At 39.3% G+C, this 13504-nt stretch overlaps 1 protein-coding gene across 1 annotated transcript in view; it reads right to left on the reverse strand.

Moving 5' to 3' along the window:
• Positions 1–13504, reverse strand: part of TBC1D15 (TBC1 domain family member 15) — a 69493-nt gene that overhangs the window by 23627 nt on the left and 32362 nt on the right. The window contains exons 8-12 of the mRNA XM_075600231.1: positions 10936–11064; positions 9497–9600; positions 6003–6097; positions 3510–3626; positions 1489–1589 (exon numbers count right to left, since the gene is read on the reverse strand). Coding sequence (XP_075456346.1) covers positions 1489–1589; positions 3510–3626; positions 6003–6097; positions 9497–9600; positions 10936–11064 — 546 coding nt within the window. The remainder of the gene's footprint in view (positions 1–1488; positions 1590–3509; positions 3627–6002; positions 6098–9496; positions 9601–10935; positions 11065–13504) is intronic.

Below are 13504 nucleotides of genomic sequence, written 5' to 3' on the forward strand. Positions count from 1 at the left end.
AAGGTGGGTCTTAAAGGTGGATAGAGAGGGTGCTAGTTGGGTACTGAGGAAAAGGGCATTCCAGAGGTGAGGGGCAGTCAATGAAAAAGGTTTAAGGCGGGAGAGGGCTTTAGATACAAAGGGGGTAGAAAGAAGACATCCTTGAGAAGAACGCAAGAGTCTGGATGGTGCATAACGAGAAATTAGGGCTGAGATGTAAGGAGGGGCAGAAGAGTGTAAAGCTTTAAAAGTGAGGAGAAGAATGGAGTGTGAGATGCGGGATTTGATCGGAAGCCAGGAGAGGGATTTCATGAGGGGAGATGCTGAGACAGATCTAGGAAAGAGTAGAGTGATTGGGTAGATTGGGTAGATAATGGGTGGACGTGTGTGTAATGGGTGGACGTGTGTGTAATGGGTGGACGTGTGTGTAATGGGTGGACGTGTGTGTAATGGGTGGACGTGTGTGTAATGGGTGGACGTGTGTGTAATGGGTGGACGTGTGTGTAATGGGTGGATATGCGTGGGGGGTGGATATGCGTGGGGGGGTGGATATGCGTGGGGGGGTGGATATGCGTGGGGGGGTGGATATGCGTGGGGGGGTGGATATGCGTGGGGGGTGGATATGCGTGGGGGGGTGGATATGCGTGGGGGGGTGGATATGCGTGGGGGGTGGATATGCGTGTGTGTATGTATGTGTGTATGTATGTATATGTACACACATACAAACATAAATATATATATTGTGTACAGATAGATAGCATATTTATTATAAAAACTACAACATATTATGGGGTTCTCACTTGCATGGCCTGTTCAGAATGCCTATGAATTCCATACTTATATATTTTTGTCATTTAAATATGTATTCTATGCTTGAGGAAACCTGTCAATGGTTAGCCAAACCTTGTTGATTATTTAAAATAATAATAATAGTAATAGTAATAGTAATAATAATATGAAGATCTGAAAACAAAGGTCAAGTCAGAAATGTTGTTATTGCAGGTGTTTTCAACCCTCTTCTTATGTAGGAGGTTACATTTAAAACAGTAAATGGTGACAGCTAACGCTGGGCGTGTGAACAAGCACATGGGAAAAATGTCAGTGTACCTTATTGGTGGCATAGTTAGGACAAGAAAGAAATGATCACACTCAAGGTTTAAATATTTGTAATCACTAATCCATGTTCAGTGAAGACTTCAGTTGATTACCTACAGGTATTCAACATTGAGGGATAATGTTCCTGTGAATCCAGTAATGTGGTATACATCATGCAGTGCAGGAGATGTAACGAGGGTTGCTCTATTGCAGAGACGAGTCAAACATGTATAAAGCAGTATTCATCTCCATAACTACACTATTAATTGCAGAAAACACCCATTTTTAGCAATATATTAATATTTCTATGACTTGTCAACACAATGGATTTTAAAAAAAAACAAAAAAAAAACAATCCACATTGAGATGCAAAAAGGAACAACTATTTATAGGTATTCGAATCATTGCACTTGCCATTTGATCCATGTATGATACAAAACACCAAAAGGCATCAACTTCATTTTCTATCACATACAAAACTGGAGAAAGCAAATCGCTCATTCCTTGCACATACCCTAGAACAAACAGAAAAACACGAGGTTAGGAATAGCTTGATTAAAAATAAAACATTTAAAGAGTTACATAGGGCACCATGATGCTTGCAGTCTCCATTGGCACCAAAAGCTATTTGTACAAGTGCAACAACACAAAACACAATTCAATAAAACATAACACTGTACAACTCAAACAATTTATTGCAGGTTTGCTCCTCCAATACATTCTAGAATAAAAAAAATTAAATTAAACAATAAAAACATGTTTTACTAATTTGCCTCTTCCCCCCATTAGTAATAAATTGCCATAATAATTAATCAGATCTAAGTTTTTCTCCATGTCTCTTTTATTTGCCTTTGTTGTCTGTCATGATCAAGGAAAAGACTGAAACGACAACAGATTAAACATTATCGTCACAGTTGAAGTCTTTGCCACAGAGAGGAGGATTTGAATGTCAGCCTGATAATATCTCTACAATCCATTTCTCATTACAGCAGAAGGGATCTGGATAAATCATGCAATCGTGACGTTTTAACACATGCACTGCTGAAAGGGCTACCAGGCCCACCTGAACATTGTTATGCAATGTACAATAAATCACCCAGAAGCGAAAGGATTAACAGATGACAAATAGGATGAAAGGAAAACATGGGTACCCATTTGCGCTACTCCATCTTCTAAAGCTTTACACCTAGGTTCTAATTAAAAGCGCAACACAATCAATTGTGTATGCAAAGAAGAAAGCTACCTACAAAAGCTACTCATGCATTTTGGCATGAAAAGAATAAGAGAGGCCAACAAAGCATTGAAGAATGCTCCATTGTTCAATGTTGTTTGGCAATTTACACCCTTTAAAAAGGAGCAATCCATGTAATATCCTACATGGTTTATTTTTTAATTTTAAATAAATCAGTTCTGTAGTATTAGATAATACTTACTACATTACAATTTTTATTTTTTTCAACTCAATGTCTTTAACGAGTTAATATACTAACTATCCTTTGATTTCTATAGCAAGTGTTAGCACTTTCCCTGCAGTGCAAGATATTTGCAACACTTTCCTATATGTGATAATTTGTTGCCAATATTTCCAGCAGTTTGAGCTACAAACTGTAACAATAGATCATGTTACCTTAGTAATATAAGAATACATTGTACCTGCAGTTATACTGACCGAGGGATTGATTGAAACTGAAAGGCACCCATTTAGTGAACCCTGAAAGCAGGATGGCTGTCGATCGATCGATCACAGGAGAACAAATCGATCAGTAGCTTAGGTAATTAGTATACAATAAAGATAATCAAAGGTTGCATATAATTAAAAAAAACAAAAATATATATTTGTTGTCGTTTTAAGTGCCGCTTGGATTGCCTCTTTTAAAAAGGTGAAATTCTATCTTTGCTCTTAAATAAATGTAATTACGCTGAAAGACAACATTGCCTACTTTGGAAATTAAAAATAAAAATCAAGATCAACTGAGAGACTAATGGAGAGCAGGAAGAGGCCCATCAATGGCTTCCCCTCACGTAGCCTGACGCTTTACTGTCAGACAAACAGAATCGTGATTAGGGAAAGCGTATGGAATTTTGGCCAATTAAGGTCCTGCATTACAGAGTAGCTACAGGAAATCAAACGTCTCCAATGTTATAGCTTACTATGTTTAGAATCATGTCTAAAATATTACCCAACACTAACAGATGTCTGGTTTTGGTCCTGGGATGAACCCAATTTTGATCAAAGATACGTTTATTTTTCTGAACATATTTTACCATTTGATCACATTCATTTGAAATCCATCCAGTAATTTATTCTTTTTTATTTTGTAAAAAGATTTTAAAAAAATAAATAAATAAAAATGAAATGTGCAACATGTTCTAATCCTATTACGTGAACCAATGGAAATGAAAACTTTTGCATAACAACACGGACATCGACTTACCTAGATCAAAATCGTACATACAATATGTCATTAAAATGTCATGGAGTAAAATTAATCCTGGATTATCCTGGCCCTCATAAAACTTGTTTGTTCGGTCGGTACGGTTGACATCTTTTTCTGACATGATGGATAAAGAAAATTACATTAAATATGAGGAGAAAAACAGCAAATTTTCACTGGACCCAAATCTACCAAATGCAGTATATGCTGATATAATTCTATCCACCAAGCTTTGAAGAGCTTAGCATGACAGCTACACTTTGTGAATGCCAGTGAAGAATACATTAGAGACTCTTAAGATTATGTAAAGGCCAGTGCTACTTAAAACATGTAATTTCTTTCATGAAATATATCTTTATATAATAGGAAACATGATCAAACATGTTGGGGATGGGGATTTTTTACCTTTAGCTGGCCAAGCTTAATTGCAAAACTTTGAATTTATGTAAAATGCCAAGTGAAATTAACAGCATGACGCACCAGATAAAGTGGGGCGCAATATGAAAAAGTAGCTCTGTTTGTTAATCACTAAAGAAAATATGCATTTTTGAAAGCAGTTCCTTTTGGTTTAGAACATGCTTTGGCTTACATTACCATATTATCACAATATGGTACACAGAGAACACGTCGTTCACCACACAAACAATCACAACATAAACAATAGCTACCTGGTGCATGGGAGAAGGGAAGGCATAGAACACACAAATAATCACAGAGATTACATAAAGCCCCCAATAGTTGCACTCAAGGTTTATTTATTTATAAAATATTTTACCAGGAAGTAATACATTGAGTTACCTCTCGTTTTCAAGTATGTCCTGGGCACAGAGTAAAACAAATAACACTACAGGTGAGAGTGTCATAATACTGAGGCCCAAAAATAGCCTAATCCCTTAGTGGGGTCAGCCGCAGAAGATACGCGTGACGTCATCACGTTGACGTTCATGCGGTTGGTGTTTGGAGGCGAGATCAGCTCCGGTTCTTTCCCAGGGCTGCGGCTGTCAGCTAAGTTACCTATTACACACGGTATACAGGTCGTATAATCACCCAACAGATGAGATATATTGTGTCCTTTGGGGAGTATAAACGTTATTTCATTTCTGTATATTCGTACAGAGTTTATGCTATTCCGGTACCACACAGTTTGTGGCAGTCTGTGTATCGAACTCTCAGCCCTATTACCATTACTTGCTATGGTGATCCAGGCTTGAGATATACTTACATCGCCTATTCTCTCTCTCTCCCCCACCTACTTGGGGATTTTAATCCATGCATTTTTATGGTGTCTCGTCGGTTTTTAACTTTGATTATTAAAACTTTATTATTTTCAGTGTGATCTTCTGCGGCTGACCCCACTAGGGGATTAGGCTATTTTTGGGCCTCAGTATTATGACACTCATCTGTAGTGTTATCTACCTTGAGTGCAACTATTGCGGGCTTTATGTAATCTCGGTGATTATTTGTGTGTTCAACACATTATCACAATACAAGAGAATTAATATCTGCCGGGTGTACAACACACATAATTGTGCCAGAGACCATTCATTTACTTTTAATAGCAAGTTTAGGAAGCAGAGTCTTTTGTGCAAGCACTATTTTTAGTTATGATCGATTTCCAAGCAAAACCACATTTGGCCACCACTATTATCTCCTTTACATTAGTGGCAGTTCACACAGCAGACTAACCTTACAGTTATGGAAATGATATACATATACAGAGCTTATTTATTTTGTTTGCTGCCTGAATGGAAAAAACAATAATTGACTTTGCGTTGTCATTACAGCATTTTCCCATATATATATATACACACACACACACACACACACACACACACACACACACACACACACACACACACACACACACACACACGTGAGGAACCTTAAAAATGCGTTGAATCACATCTCACAAGTTAGTGCAGCTACATCTGTACAGCCTCGCTATCCAGGGCAAAAATGGCAAATATACCCTTCTTAAAAAAGGTTTACAAAAATTTATTTCTTCTAACACCACTATATAGTTCTGCACTGGCCGCCTAGTCCCAGTGTGGTTTGGTTCCAACGATACAGCATTAGACATACCTGGTTTTGTATCCTAAATCAATATATAATCAGCATCGCAACCAAGTGTAATTAAAGCTGTTAAAGCATAACTGGGTATAGCTGTCCCTTGCAATTTGGAGTCATCTGTTTGAAGTACTATTCTTAATTGGGGCGGACAAAATGTTCATGAAGCCTAGTATTAGCCACCAGAACCTAAGGGTAGCTTCATTTAATTCAGTGCAAGAACTAATAAGTAAAATAAAACAACAAGGACTAAAAAAAACAAAAAAAAACATAGATTATAAATGATCTTCCCAAATTCAAATACAGCAAGTTGTCGGTGAGTTTAACCCTCCTCTGCATAAGGGCCCAAACAATTTAATTTTGCCCATACATAATTGAAGTACTTAATGGGTTGAGCTATTGCACACATTTGTCCTCCGTAGATACCTATTAAACTTCGGTAATCTCGCAATCTCGAATTCCGCGTCTCTTGTTCTTCACTGACTGATTTCCACTGAAGTTTCATTCGAAAGTATTCATCTCTATAAAAGAATTAGGTGAATCACCAAGCAATTAACAAATGAATGCCTTGCCAAAGACATACAATTTGAGCACTTTCAACAATAGAATTACAAAAAGAAAGGGGGTTGCACAGATAGAATAAAGAATCCCACACTATACCTGAATGCTTTTTTTTAAAGATACATTTTATTATCAATTTACAACTCCTCTTTCCTCTGTAGATACTGAAATCAGACAACAGAAAACACTGCAAATTGGCACTTCAATTATGAAGAAGAAATAGGGTCCAATCAAAATATAAGGAGAAAAAGATTATTTCCTGTCTTACTTGTACAGCACAATGTAGAAGAAAAAAAGAAGTTCAGGGAATTAAGGAAGAAACGGAAGATTTTGTTATGCTTGAAATAGCTTTCCTCATTTTGCACTTTGATCACCCTGTCCTGCAGAAGACGGCAATTTAATGTAATGAACCATAAAAGTAAGAAAGGCCCGTCTCATTGCAGTCTCAAACTCGTATATTTAGGATGTGGATGGAATGCCTGAACAGTGCTTTTCATTCCTTGAATACAACCGATAAGCTTGATCTGAAGTAACTAAGAACAATGAGTATTTTATGCAGTTACGTGCACATTGTGTTCTAGAATGAGCAGGCAAAATTTAATTACACAACCTATACACGCATCATTTTAATTATCATAATTAAGGAAAAATAGATTAGGCGTTTATGATAAAGTGAATCCTACTGGTGCTGACTTACAATTGTGTGATGTTATTTGCAAAGTAATTATGGTTTTGGTGGTTCAAGAGACTGGATAATTATGGTTAGGCAATCTCAAGCATGTACTTGCTCACCATTGACATATTAACAGTATGCTTTTTAGACTTGTAAAAAGTGCAGATTTACAAAATAAAATTTATATTTTCTTTATATTGAATAAAATGTATATCAAAATACAAATATAACACTCCTTAACCTTTTGGAAAATTCTAAATTCTAGCCAAAAAAATAAAAGTTCCACACAGCAAGTTATAGGTCATATGTTTTATAGGTTTTGTGAGACCTCTGGCAAACGCTCACTGAACCCCAAGGATCCATGGCGCACAGACTCAAAACGGAAGGAATATAAATGACAAGCTGTTTAGGACAGGGATTGTTTCCCCCCCTAAAGTCGACTTTTAGATTTGTGCACCAGTTTTGTAACATATTCCCCTATTCAGGTCTTATTTACTATTAATGTAAATCACTTTGGACCATGTTTATTTTCAAACTTTTTCTAACGTGCTGCTCACCAAGAACACTCAGTACTAGAGTGCGTGTAGGAACTTAGGCTAAGGCCCCGCTCCCAGAGTCAGCGCACCCGCACTGCTGACAGGCGGTGCGCTGAGATACACAGACCGCGATATGCGGTCTGTAGGGAGCGGGAGCCGGAGCGGGAGGTGGGCGGGTGGTGGGCGGTTTGACAGGGAGGGGGGGGCGTGGCTTGAGCGGAGGGACCCGCTACTCTCCCCCCCCTCTCCCTCCACGGACTCGGGCTGGAGCTGGAGCTGGAAAGTAAGTTTAAACACACACACGCAGGCACTCATTCATACACGCGCACACACACAGGCAGGCACTCACGCGCACACACACACACACACACACACACACACACACACACACACACACACACACACACACACACACACACACAGGCAGAGGCAGGCACTCACGCACTCGGGCACACACATACACACACAGACAGGCACGCACGCACTCAGACACACACACAGACAGGCACACACACAGAGAAAGGCACTCACCTGCTTTCACTCCACACTCCTCCCCGCTCCCCGAAGCCTCTCCTCCTCCCGAAGCCTCCCCTCCCCATTGGCTCACAGCCACACACGTCACGCGTCAACGCTAGGAAACACCATTCTCTGGTGTCTCCAGCGGCTGACGCGCCACAGCGTGTAGTCAGCTGTGCCGCCAGGGGGGACCGGGACCGGCTCGCGAGGATTCCCCTGCTGGTGGGGAACTCGCTACATTGCCGCCCGCGCCAACGAGCGCAGCGGGACCGAGGCCTTAGAGAGGACACCCATCCCAGACCTACAACCGGGACCTTTCGAAAACATATAGGGAAACATACGAGAAAGACCAAAAAAGGGCAGAAAGCAACTTCTTCAGCAAAGGAATCAACATGAAAGGCATCTTCTTTAAAAAACAGAAAATGCATGTACAAGACAAGACTTTTCAGTCATCATTTAATATTGTAGTTAGAAGCAAATGTAATACTAATAATTAACTAATAGTAGTTGACAATGTGTTTATTTAAACATGCTAACCTTCTTGCTGTATAGCTTAGAATCCCATACAAGAAATTACTTTTTTTTTTAAATGTTTGTTTTTTTGACAGATTTGAAAGGGTTTTGTTTTATAAAAAAAAAAATTATACAGTGTGCAGTATTCTAGCCCCTGATCTGCATTTAGCTTCTGGAATCATCTAATTTAGGTGCAGTCTACAAAAATGCATTACAGAAGGTCATGTTAAAATTGGTTGAGGGCTCCTGTGTCATTGCTCCTGCTTACCTTGTGCTCCGATTCCCTGCTTGATGTACATGCACACTGCATTTGTTTTTGCCAGCCTCTGAAATAGGCTGCAGAAGACTTTAAACTCAGTTTGTTCGCTTGAGGGTTGTGAGCAGCCTTCTTGCTTACTGTGTTCCTCACTCTCAATTACCCCAATCTCTTCTGCTTATCACATCAGATTAGGTAGCTTTAACTGACTTTAAAAAGGCAGGAATCCTTCTGTACTGACTTCCATTAGTATAACATGGTAGACATTAACAGAGGAGGCCAATAAATGAGCTAGTTGGGCTTGGGATAGACAAATCGTGAAATTAATTTTACCACATCAAATGGCAGTAGTAAGCAGATCTTAAATTCTATATTTAAATGCTTTACAAATAAGCAAATGTGAAATAAATGACCAAGCAGTAATTAGTTAGTAAGAAAAGTTACAAAATAAATATAAATTTGCCTTATAAACAGTAATGATGTACTGGCCTAAACTGAAGCATATCAATGACTGGTATAAATTCAATACCCTTCATCTCTCCAAATGTACTACCAACCAGAAGCTCCCATCCTATTGGTAGTAATGCAGTGATGGGTAGATACTCACATTATTGTAAAATATCCTAACCTTTTTAATCTACTGGATTCCTTTAGCATCCATTGTCAGACCAGTGTCGTCAAACAAATTCAGCAAACGGTCAAGTGATATCTTCTATATGTGAATGGTTGCAATTACCTATCCTCTGTTCTTATGTTATAAAACAGCGTATATACTACCAACCTTTGAAATACACATTTCATACAGATCAACATTACTAACGCCTCAACTTATTGTATCTATGAAAATAATGATGTAAACACTTACGTTTTTCTTTTTTGCAAATTGGCTCTTTCGTCCCTTGTGCTGTCCCAAGGAAAGTAGCCCAGCAGAAATTTCCAAGCTTCTTTTCTCAGAGCATGACAGAGCCCCTATAGGAAATAAAGCACATTCATGATACACTTGCTGTTTCAAACAATATCAATTCAAGGGTGGTATCTAAGCCACTCTCTGCCTTCTGGGCTATTTTCAGCTCTAATAAACCAATTACATGGTTATGTTTATTTAATCATACCCTACCAAAACAGGTTTCAGATGACTATGATAAAAATAACTAGCAATAAGGAAAACCCACAGCATCAAGAAACACTGAAAACTCAGAAGCATTGTTAATGGAAGTGTACACTGTACACCTCTTTAAATGAAAAGGCTGAATTGAGGTTTAAGGCTTTAGATTTGAACATTGAGTTGTAAAGTGGTTATATGATGTGCTTAGATATAGACAGACAGTTGTGGTAAATAGGGTTCACTGTGAGAAGGGCAGTAGTGTCGTCTTCGTGACATTTCAGATGTATTAGAAGTGAAAGTACACGGATTTGGAGTTGACAAAAAGATTGAGGTTTCTATGTAATGCTAAAGTGAAATATTTGTGAACCAAAGCCGCAGAAGCACAAAGGTTTAACGTGATTAGGACTACAGTTTTGTGCCCATCAAATAGAAAATGGACATGGGCCATGGATATATGGAAATACAGGGATAGGTTGTCAGTGTAACGAGGCAGTTTACAGAGCAATCAATAGCAGAAAAGATGTGATGATACCACAACAGATATCTGAAAAGATAATGGTCATCATGACTAAAAAGCAAAATCTCCATAATTGCATAAAGAAACACAGTAGAGGGGTAGTGCACAGAAAAACATCTAAATTAGTGCATACAATTAATAGAAATACCGACATTAAAGTTTCTTTGGGATTAAAACGGTCCCATTTTGTACACTTGCTTTGTAGCACATTTTTCCCCAATTCGGATTTACTTCTAACTCAAGACAATAGTCTTTTGAGTCCTTTGGGTGAATCAGAGGGCGTGCACTGTAGCCTAATATTCACATAAATTGTTTATAGCTATCCAATCCCATATAACTTTGCAACTTTACATAAAATGTTAAAAAAAAGCCAAAAGCACCATATGCATCAGTATTACAAATACCAAGAACATACATGCTAGTCAACTTTTGCTAAGAGCACATGTATAACTGGCCAAAAATTATAATTCTACAGTGTGACAAAATTGCATGGTCAGCCTTATTAAGCAAAACCTTTAGATAAAATATTCCGCCGGGAATAACTACTGAAGAATGACTGTAACCTATGTTTTTAGAAGCAAAAAAAAAAAACTTTTAAAAGAACAGGAGCCACTGAAATAAGAAAATATAAATAAATGATTGACTACATAAAATGCAGCTGCCAATCTACAAATGAAATTACCCCTTTAAATATAATTTTCGTCATGTGGTCCACATTCAGGATTCTTCCTTCGGAATCCATATTGCTATCCCATTCAGAGATTGACACTGGATCTCTCCTATGAACGTCTGGACGTGTTCCAACATCAATCTAAAACATAGTTACAATATAAGAAAGCAGTCCACAATTCATGAATAACACTTTAAAATGCAGTCAGCATGGTCACTTTGAATTATTTCACACAGGCAGACAAGATGCTTTTGTTCTTAAGAACAGATCATATTTTGGTTTGTTAAACAGGAGTTGACATAGCACATCTGAAGTAGAGACCTGTGGTGTTTCAAGATCTTTCAGGACCTCACATCTATGAAGAACTTTGGTAGAATTAAATATATGTCTGGTTTGTATCTGTCTAGAACTGCTACAACCGTACAACACAGGCTACAAAAAGTACTGCTCTGAAAAGCAATCTTCTACTGGACTGTAGCACATACTGAACGTGAAATTCTGTTTAACAATGTAAATGTGCATTCACTTACAGAAAGATACTTCAACACTTCAAGTTTTGTCCCACCAAAAAAACAAGTAATCCTTTTTGGCATTTGCACCTAGATGTACATACATTATAAATGTGGTAACTATAAAAATATACTCTTTAGGTCCTAAATAAGGCATTCGGTCACATTTCCTGCTTTGCATGTATTCATTTACACAATGCAGTAACCACTATGATGGAACTAAACTATTGTTGCTGTTGGAAAGAATACAAAAAAGACACAGCGCACAACGCTCATAGTGCATTAAAAATGATATTCACATAAACAATAAATGGGTGAGTAATGTGCGTACATCAGATGCAGTAACAACAAGCAGTTTCGGGATATGTTACCCAACGCCTCTGGAGGCCGGAATAGGTGTCCTCACAGGGGTAGAAACGCTGATATCTCTGGTGCAGGGTCCTAGTGGGGTAGATGCACAACCTCTGCTGGTCCTTGCTCCCCAGAGCACGAGTAGAACGGGAGCTGCTGGCCCATGCAGTGCTTTTGCAAAGCGAAACTAAGCATCAGCTGGGCGCTGGCACTCTCCTCCGTGGGGAACACTTCCTGGTTGATGACGTCACCAAGGGGAGTCGCCGATTTCGGCGCCGTTCAAACTCAGACAGCTCGCGCAGTAGGGTGCTAGTAGAAAGGTAGAGCACTTGTCCAGAATGTCCTACGCGTTTCGAAACCAACAGGTTTCTTCATCAGGGACTAAAATCGAGTGGTTTCAGGTAAATCCTAAATAGTGCCTCATTGGCTGAGCCGTCCACACGGAGGAGAGTGCCAGCGCCCAGCTGATGCTTAGTTTCGCTTTGCAAAAGCACTGCATGGGCCAGCAGCTCCCGTTCTACTCGTGCTCTGGGGAGCAAGGACCAGCAGAGATTGTGCATCTACCCCACTAGGACCCTGCACCAGAGATATCAGCGTTTCTACCCCTGTGAGGACACCTATTCCGGTCTCCAGAGGCGTTGGGTAACATATCCCGAAACTGCTTGTGGTTACTGCATCTGATGTACGCACATTACTCACCCATTTATTGTTTATGTGAATATAATTTTTAATGCACTATGAGCGTTGTGCGCTGTGTCTTTTTTGTATTTATCTGTTAGCTCCAGGGGGTCCCTGAGCCCCCCCTCCATCGCAGCTGCAGACGCTCTGTTCAAGGTCACGTAATTTAATTTACCCTATTGTCACAATTAATCACGTCACGTTTATAATAGTTGCGCACTTTAATTCTCTTTTTTCACCTTACTCATTGTTCTGTTGGAAAGAATGTCTTCAATGTGACGCAAAGAAAAAACACACCCATACGTTTTCTATGAGCACGTTCATGACTTGCTTACAGTAAAAGTGCATCAATTATACTACCGAAATAGAAAATAAAGGTATTTATTATAGATCTGCAAATCTCGTTTGCCGTAAGAAAGAACACGCCATTAAAGTAGTGTTTTACATTTTAAGGAAAAATAAATAAATAAGACTGCTTGACTGAATATAGACGAAAAATTACTAAGCACCTTTACACACACCAGTCCCAATTACTTCTCTCCTTTCAGAAAATATTCTTGCCAGATCTGCACACAATAAGCAACAGTTCTTAGAGTACAGGACCTAAGCATATGTTCAATTTCACAGGACTTCCAGAACATTAATTAAGGCAGGGGTGCGCAAACTTTTTGCCCTGCACCTCCCTGCTTGCTCTCCCCAAGTGCTCGCTTCCCCCTTTACCTTCTCTAGAGCGTCAAATGACACCGCAGGGTCATGTGACGTCACGTGACCCATGACGACACGGTGTCAAATAACGTTGCGGGTCATGTGATGTAATTTGCCACCGCGTTGCCGAAGCCGTCTGAGTCAAGGCAAGAGAGCGTTACAGAGGCCTCGCGCGGTCCCCCGGCATTTAATTTAAATGCTTTGGGGAAGAGCGCGGCGCCTCTAACCGCCACCCCCTCCCAAAAAAAATCTCACGCCCCCAGTTTGCGCAACCCTGCATTAAGAGACGAATCTGTACTAAAAAGGGTTACATATTTGTAGGTAAGGTAGTTTCCAAT

Source organism: Ascaphus truei, chromosome 5, assembly GCF_040206685.1.
Source record: "Ascaphus truei isolate aAscTru1 chromosome 5, aAscTru1.hap1, whole genome shotgun sequence".
In the NCBI taxonomy this organism is placed as follows: Eukaryota; Metazoa; Chordata; class Amphibia; order Anura; family Ascaphidae; genus Ascaphus; species Ascaphus truei.